Source organism: Pygocentrus nattereri, chromosome 4 (assembly GCF_015220715.1).
Source record: "Pygocentrus nattereri isolate fPygNat1 chromosome 4, fPygNat1.pri, whole genome shotgun sequence".
In the NCBI taxonomy this organism is placed as follows: Eukaryota; Metazoa; Chordata; class Actinopteri; order Characiformes; family Serrasalmidae; genus Pygocentrus; species Pygocentrus nattereri.
Genome location: NC_051214.1, coordinates 48,018,678 through 48,027,548, shown reverse-complemented (window position 1 = coordinate 48,027,548; position 8,871 = coordinate 48,018,678). Strand labels below are relative to the sequence as shown.

The window sequence follows — 8,871 nt, the reverse complement described above, 5'->3', positions numbered from 1 at the left end:
CGCTGCTGTGCATTTAAATCATATGAAATCTGATGGTTGTGTAAACAGTGAACAGAATAAAAATGTATCTGAACGAAACAAATCAAAGATGCTGCTTCTACATTAGTCCCGTCCAAAGTTTAAAAAAAAAGCAGTTAAAGAGTAAAATAATCTTAAATTAGAATAGCACATTATTAATATAACACCGTTTCAAATGCATCATCCACTTACGTTAATAAAGGCAGATTTTTACAGACTTTATCTTTCAGACTCCAAAAGATGTCATTTTCAAGCAAGACCATTCACTTTATTAAGATCACGTGAACACAGGAACATGTTTTACGTTTTATGAAGAAGAAAACAAAGGAATATTTAAGTCACTCAACTAAAAACAATACCTGCAAGAGAAAGAATAATGCTAATTAAAATGATGCTGTAATGAATATAATACCAGTAACAATGGCAATAAATGATTCTTACTATCCACCAATATCACAATGATGCGTACAAATACAGGCAGGAAACGTTCGCTCCGTATCTTCACCCTTCTCAGTCTCGTTTATTCGGGGGCTGGATAGGGAAACGCTCTGACGCAAAGAAATCTGAGGCCTGTTCATCAGTCTGGAGGCAGATTAGCCACCGTGCTCTTCTGAACTAACAAAAGCATCCTTCAGTTTCAGAAACCTGTATATAACCTTCGGGTACTTTGGCTGTTAAGGTCGGCCCAAGATTCATCTAGAAGCATAGATTTCAAGGAAACACCAACGTTTGCTGACCGCGGCATTTATCAAGCCATAGAGGGGCTGCTGGTTTTGTTTTTTCAGATTTTTTTTCAGTATCTAAGCCAGGCTGGACCTGCTGGTGAGAAGCGGATGCGTTGTTCAGGTCGGTGACGGACACGGTGGTGACTGAAATGAGCTTTGCGTGGAGTGGACAGAGCCTCAGGAGGCGTCTGAGGGCACATGTTCCTCAAAGCCTTCGCTCTCCCTCACCAGCGCTCTCTCCAGGATCACGCGGCCTTCTTTGTAGCGCTGGCTGTCCTCCGTGGCGAACTCGTAGATCCAGCCCAGCTTGCTGTTGCAGTTTTTGCAGCTCACGTCCCGCACCATGTGTCTGCCGGTCAGCATCACTCGGTCCTGCACCTCGCTGTACTGCAAGTTCACCACCTGACCGAAAAGAATAGGTGAGCAGACTTCATATCAGAGCACCCTGCCTTTGAGCTCAATGTAGAAGCACCACTTTCTTCACTGTCATGGGCTCTACTTTGTATTTAGATAATGATAGGAGATGGCAACCCATATATTCCACTGTTTTTAATAAAGAAGCAAGGAACCAATGATGGCAACCAACCATCATCAGTCTGAAGCTTAAAGATGAACCGTTTTTACACTGAAATCACGCTGTAAAAGAACGCAATTTTCAAATCACCAGATATTTTTAAAATTACAGTCTACATCATCAAAAACGTCTTGTCTTAAGTTTTAAGCGGGGAGATTTAACCTTATAACACAGAGTTGTATGCCGCCTGTGGACTTGGACCAATCAGAGACATCACAGCCACAGTTCACTCGTTTTCTGTCACATTACATTAAGCAGTTAAACTTCAAGCCACAATAAATATTCTGGTCTTGTTGGTAACAACAAGTCTGAATTTTATACAAAATAACTGCAATTTAATTCAGTAACTGCAGACACAGTATTAGTCAGAAAAAAATCTATTAGATGTTTTCCCCAAAATGTTCAGCCCAACATTATTCTGCAGCTCATCGTTAATTAGCAATTGGAAAATCAGGATGAGACCCATTGAAATATAAATTATAAAACAAAGCTTCGGTTCTGAAATCCAACTGGCTGAGCGGCATTTTTAACTTGATACATTCAGGACAGTCAGTAGGAATTTGGGGTCTCATGAAAACTTTATGCTTGGACAAAAATAAAACTCTATAATTGAGTTTTTAATTGGGTTCATGGGTTTTTTGTGTATATATATCTTCAGACTGATGGACATTGTACTGTAGATGGTTCTACCAAGCACCTTTTTGAAAATGGTGCTATAATAACAATAGAAGAACTTTTGGGTGCTATATAGAACCTTTATCAAACAAAGGTTCTACATAAAACGATCTATCGCACGTTCATGCACATTCTCCGTCAATCTGAGGAGTCATTTAACGATGCGAAGAACCTGTAATCATGCAGAGTTTTTGAGTGTTCATGGTTCTATATAGAACCATTTTCTTTACTAAACCATCTTTTTTTTTTAAAGAGCGACAATTAAAAGCACATTCATGCACATTCTCCATCAATCTGAAGAACCCTTTCACAACACAAACAATGCTTCAATGCAAAGCGTTCTTTGTGTGTTCACGGTTGTATATAGAGCCATTATGTTTAATAAAGAACGCTTGAAGCACCGTCTTTTTAAGGAGTGTACTGTAGGACATACAGTATTCAAAGCCCACTAAAATCTCTGCAAACATTCTATGAACAGCTCCTGTAGATCATTATAACCCACCTTAACCTCCTAAAAACTTGGTGCTTATACTTTGGAAAAAATGTGAAAAATATAAGCCTCAATTAGCTTTATACACAACAGCCTTACAGCTCTGGTGCTAAAACTAAAGCAGCGAACTTCAAGCACAAAACGTGTTTTGGCAGACTTCATTTGTGTTAAAGGGGGGAAATGTATAAATTTTATCTTTCACCAAACCATTAGTTTAACACCAAAATGATTCTGTCCCTGTGCCAAATGGAACAGAACACATGAGCGACTGGGCCTGAGCGACTGGGCCTGAGCGACTGGGTCTGAGCGACTGGGCCTGAGCGACTGGGCCTGAGCGACTGGGCCTGAGCGATCGGGACTGTTTTTAGCACCAGTGAGCTGGACTTCACTACAGTAGTCTCTAAAACTCTAAAAGCCGGGGTCACTCAATCATCTCAAACTTTTAGTCTCTAACCACCTTCAGACAGCTGGTAGCTGTTTTGTTGTTGTTAATAATAATAATAATAATGTTATTGCTGCAATCGTTTTATTTGATGTTATTTAATTTACTGTTATATTCTAGTAAATAATTTAATAATAATATTTTCAAAAATGTTTGTATCATCACTTTATCAGAGTTGGTTCTTTCTATTTGAGCTGTTATATTTTATTGTTAGATATAGAGAAATGTGTGCCAGTGAGTAAAAAGCCAAACTCATGCTTCAAACTCTTCAGCTAATCTGGCAGTGAAAGAGCGGCGATGCGCTGCAGTCACAGTAGGAACGTCACCTTGTTGAAGAGGAAGGCTCGGCCTGTCGCTCCAGTGAAGCGTGTGGAGATGAGTTCGGAGCGGTTGGTCAGAATGGTGTCACAGTTGGCACAGGAGAAGAGACGGGTGCCTCCGATGTGGTCGAGGAAGATACGGCCCATTGCACTGCCAGCAACAATAAAAAATAAAATCAATCATAGTCCGTTTACTCTGCCAGCGCATCAAAGATCAGTCAGGTGAGCACAAAGCATAAATAAGACACTGGAAAATGAGCATTGATGGAACTACTGCTTTACTGAGTTAAAGGCTAGACTGTCTATTTGAAGTGATAATCAGACGACTAACTACATCATACATTTAGCCCTTTTTCACCTCTAAAGGAGCCTCTTGGGAATTATTATGGAAGGTAGTAACTACTATTGACCACTGAATCATGTGAGTTACGTCATTTCGTCCTGTTTGTTGTCATTTCTGGCGCAGTTGAATAAAATGTAAAATAACAACAACAACAATAATAATAAAATAACAGAAAAGGAAACCGGCATTAAACAGACTTTGGCAGCAACGTTTAAGCTGGGTGTTGCTATGAAACTGCCAGAGGTAACCAAGACAACAACACAGTCTTGTAATCTTTTTACTGTACAATAATGTTATATAATCACTGGTAAAGGGGCTAGAGATGGATAGTGACTATAAGCTCCTGCTGAGAACTGTAAATTATACATAAATCACTCCTATTTCAGTTATTTTCTCTTTTAGTACCGCCACTGTTTTACCTCAGACAGATTTCACTACCACAGTAAACAGACTTTACTAACAACCACCGTAAACAGACTTTACTAACTACCACCGTAAACAGACTTTACTAACTACCACCGTAAACAGACTTTACTAACTACCACCGTAAACAGACTTTACTAACAACCACAGTAAACAGACTTTACTAACTACCACAGTAACCAGACTTTACTAACAACCACAGTAAACAGACTTTACTAACTACCACCGTAAACAGACTTTACTAACTACCACAGTAAACAGACTTTACTAACTACCACAGTAAACAGACTTTACTAACTACCACCGTAAACAGACTTTACTAACTACCACCGTAAACAGACTTTACTAACAACCACAGTAAACAGACTTTACTAACTACCACAGTAAACAGACTTTACTAACAACCACAGTAAACAGACTTTACTAACTACCACAGTAAACAGACTTTACTAACTACCACAGTAAACAGACTTTACTAACAACCACAGTAAACAGACTTTACTAACTACCACCGTAAACAGACTTTACTAACAACCACCGTAAACAGACTTTACTAACAACCACAGTAAACAGACTTTACTAACAACCACAGTAAACAGACTTTACTAACAACCACAGTAAACAGACTTTACTAACTACCACAGTAAACAGACTTTACTAACAACCACAGTAAACAGACTTTACTAACAACCACAGTAAACAGACTTTACTAACAACCACAGTAAACAGACTTTACTAACTACCACAGTAAACAGACTTTACTAACTACCACAGTAAACAGACTTTACTAACAACCACAGTAAACAGACTTTACTAACTACCACAGTAAACAGACTTTACTAACTACCACCGTAAACAGACTTCACTAACAACCACCGTAAACAGACTTCACTAACAACCACCGTAAACAGACTTTACTAACAACCACCGTAAACAGACTTTACTAACAACCACCGTAAACAGACTTTACTAACAACCACAGTAAACAGGCTTTACTAACAACCACAGTAAACAGGCTTTACTAACAACCACAGTAAACAGACTTTACTAACAACCACAGTAAACAGACTTTACTAACTACCACAGTAAACAGACTTTACTAACAACCACAGTAAACAGACTTTACTAACAACCACAGTAAACAGACTTTACTAACAACCACCGTAAACAGACTTTACTAACAACCACCGTAAACAGACTTTACTAACTACCACCGTAAACAGACTTTACTAACTACCACAGTAAACAGACTTTACTAACAACCACAGTAAACAGACTTTACTAACAACCACAGTAAACAGACTTTACTAACAACCACAGTAAACAGACTTTACTAACTACCACCGTAAACAGACTTTACTAACAACCACAGTAAACAGACTTTACTAACAACCACAGTAAACAGACTTTACTAACTACCACAGTAAACAGACTTTACTAACTACCACAGTAAACAGACTTTACTAACTACCACAGTAAACAGACTTTACCAACTACCACCGTAAACAGACTTTACCAACTACCACCGTAAACAGACTTTACCAACTACCACCGTAAACAGACTTTACCAACTACCACCGTAAACAGACTTTACTAACTACCACAGTAAACAGACTTTACTAACAACCACAGTAAACAGACTTTACTAACTACCACCGTAAACAGACTTCACTAACAACCACCGTAAACAGACTTCACTAACAACCACCGTAAACAGACTTTACTAACAACCACCGTAAACAGACTTTACTAACAACCACAGTAAACAGGCTTTACTAACAACCACAGTAAACAGACTTTACTAACAACCACAGTAAACAGACTTTACTAACTACCACAGTAAACAGACTTTACTAACAACCACAGTAAACAGACTTTACTAACAACCACAGTAAACAGACTTTACTAACAACCACAGTAAACAGACTTTACTAACAACCACAGTAAACAGACTTTACTAACAACCACCGTAAACAGACTTTACTAACTACCACAGTAAACAGACTTTACTAACAACCACAGTAAACAGACTTTACTAACAACCACAGTAAACAGACTTTACTAACAACCACAGTAAACAGACTTTACTAACTACCACAGTAAACAGACTTTACTAACAACCACAGTAAACAGACTTTACTAACTACCACAGTAACCAGACTTTACTAACAACCACAGTAAACAGACTTTACTAACTACCACAGTAAACAGACTTTACTAACAACCACAGTAAACAGACTTTACTAACTACCACAGTAACCAGACTTTACTAACAACCACAGTAAACAGACTTTACTAACTACCACAGTAAACAGACTTTACTAACTACCACAGTAAACAGACTTTACTAACAACCACAGTAAACAGTGTGTTCATTAACTAAAGCTACATTTAATTATTTCCACCACAGCAAAAGCCAGAACCAAGTTGGTAACGTTAGTAATGAAACAAATGACACATTAAGCACATCAGATGATATAAAATGTAAGATCTGCCGCAGAAAACGCGACTGGGGTCTATTTTAAGAGGGAAGCCACAGAGCAGAGCCCCCAGCCGGCTAAACAACCCGCGACGGCGTCTCACCTTCTCGCCGTTTGTCACCGAATCCGATCGTTTAAAGCTGAAATTTCACCCAGATGTGAATCCTCCCTCTGCGTCGCCTCTGCGTCCCCTCTGTCCTCCTGTTTCTCTCGCTCTTTTATCTCTGTTTCTCTCTCTTTTCCTCCGCTCCCCTCTTTCCTCTCGTTGTTTTGTTGTTGATATTGCGCTCAGCTGTTCCGCAGCCTGCGTCACTTCCGGTGCTGCGTCTAAAACCGTCCTCTTGGAAAAAAACCGCACCCCGTTCTGCGCATGCGTGATCCGTAGACGCGGCTAAGCCAACTGTAACTCATGTACTTTCTTCGCTGATCACGTCTGATAACAGAAGAAGACGTCAGCCGTCACTGTCACTGCCAGCTGCAAAGTGGGAGTGTTGATAACAGGTTATAGTTGATTTAGTTCCCCCAAAATATCCTCTAAGCTTTTACCTGAGGGCCAAAATATTATCTAAAAACTAGTCAAGCCTAAAAAACACGAGCAAATGAAACTGTTAATATTTGTTGAACCTTCTGTTGTTTACTGAAGGTCAAGGTGAGTGTTTCTAATAAAGTGGCCAATGAGTGGAAGCACAATGTAGGTGTTTCTAATAAATTGGCCAGTTAGTGAAAGTACAAAGTAGGTGTTTCTAGTAAAGCGGCCAGTGAGTGGAAGCACAATGTAGGTGTTTCTAATAAGTGGCCAGTGAGTGGAAGCACAAGACAGGTGTTTCTAATAAAGTGGCCAGTTAGTGGATACATAAGGTAGGTGTATTTTCAGTTTACAGGAAATAATGGCTGACAAAGTGGATAAGCAAGGTCCACTTTCCTCTGTGTGAAGTGATTTCGGGATGACCTTGTGTTTCTGTTAATCAGCTAAAACCCATATCAGCAGTGCATGTTACATACGGTCTTCTCTTATCTGGGATGAGAGGGAAAAGGACAATGGGCAATAAAACAGCTCAGTGCTGCATATCAGACTGTGCTGACTGAGAAATACTGTACTGCATGTACTGCATCTGCAGGGTCATTCACAATTACAGGCTCTTATTCAGAGGGGGGTAGTAACCAGCTGCATTTCCTCCATGTAAGAATTGGTGGATTTCTAGGTTTCTGAGTATTTTCAAAACCTATGAATAAATAAAATAATCTACAGTTTCCATTTCAGTCAATAACAACAGTTTCTAATTCTCCTTTTTTGGGTTTAAATTGAATCTGATGTGTTTGTTTAGATCCTGTTCTGCTTTACTGTCATCACTTCTCTCATTTTGGAGCTTTAGCATTTTATTGGAGACCAAAACAATCCATGCAGAGAAGAACAGAGGCTGACAAACTCCCCACTTCCAAGCTGATTAGATATAAGAAGCTTACACGAGTAAGGAGAGAGTTGAATAGAAATTATTGAACAGCAGTTTCCCAAACTGGAGTTCAACAACTGATTAAAAGCTCTAGAAAATTAAGCTGCTTCAGATCCACTGTGAGAAGACAACTCAGCACTGTGGGTCTGAAAGGATGTGTAGCTCTCAAGAAGACCTCACTGAGAAAAGGAGACAGATACAAACAAAGACGCTGTCCAGACCTCAACATCACTGAATGTGTTTGATTACTTCAGAAAATGATCAACCAACTTCGAAGACTGAACTTTGGAGGTGTGTCTGCAGATTCTTTGAGAAACTGAAGGTGAGTCTCCTGGTAAGAATGGAAGCTGGAGAAGGTGAAGAGTCCACTGAAACGATATACAGTATCTCACAAAAGTGAGTGCACCCCTCACATTTCTGCAAATATTTTATTCTATCTTTTCATGGGACGACACTATAGAAATGAAACTTGGATATAACTTAAAGCAGTCAGTGGGCAGCTGAATAGCTAGCAACACAAGTGAGTCCACCTCACAGTGAACGTGTCCAAATTGTGCTCAAAGTGTCAATATATTGTGTGACCACCATTATTATCTAGCACTGCCTGAACCCTCTTGGGCATGGAATTCACCAGAGCTGCACAGGCTGCTACCGGAATCCTCTTCCACTCCTCCATGGTGACATCACAGAGCTGGTGGATGTTAGACACCATGTGCTCCTCCACCTTCTGCTTGAGGATGCCCCACAGGTGCTCAGTTGGGTTTGGCCAGTCCATCACCTTTAGCTTCAGCTTCCTCAGCAAGGCAATTGTCATTTTGGAGGTGTGTTATCGTGTTGGAAAACTGCCATGCGGTGCAGTTTCTGAAGGGAAGGATTCGTGCTCTACTTCAGAACATCACAGTACATATTGGAATTCATGTGTCCATCAAT

General features: G+C 39.8%; 1 protein-coding gene across 1 annotated transcript; it reads right to left on the bottom strand.

The window, feature by feature from the left end:
- Positions 1 to 261: 261 nt before the first annotated feature.
- ypel5 (yippee-like 5) lies at positions 262 to 6,803 on the bottom strand. Its single transcript, XM_017695645.2, has 3 exons — positions 6,594 to 6,803; positions 3,251 to 3,395; positions 262 to 1,145 (listed from the first exon to the last, which is right to left on the bottom strand). The coding sequence occupies exons 2-3, from the start codon at positions 3,389 to 3,391 to the stop codon at positions 921 to 923; spliced, it is 366 nt and encodes a 121-aa protein (XP_017551134.1). The 5' UTR covers positions 3,392 to 3,395; positions 6,594 to 6,803; the 3' UTR covers positions 262 to 920.
- Between the last annotated feature and the right edge of the window lie 2,068 nt (positions 6,804 to 8,871).

Bases quoted from the DNA above. Each gene is read 5' to 3' on its own strand.
- ypel5 (XM_017695645.2), bottom strand. From the start codon at position 3,391: ATGGGCCGTATCTTCCTCGACCACATCGGAGGCACCCGTCTCTTCTCC. The intron at 1,146-3,250 runs GTGACGTTCCTA...CTTTTCGGTCAG, and splicing joins GAGCCTTCCTCTTCAACAAG to GTGGTGAACTTGCAGTACAG.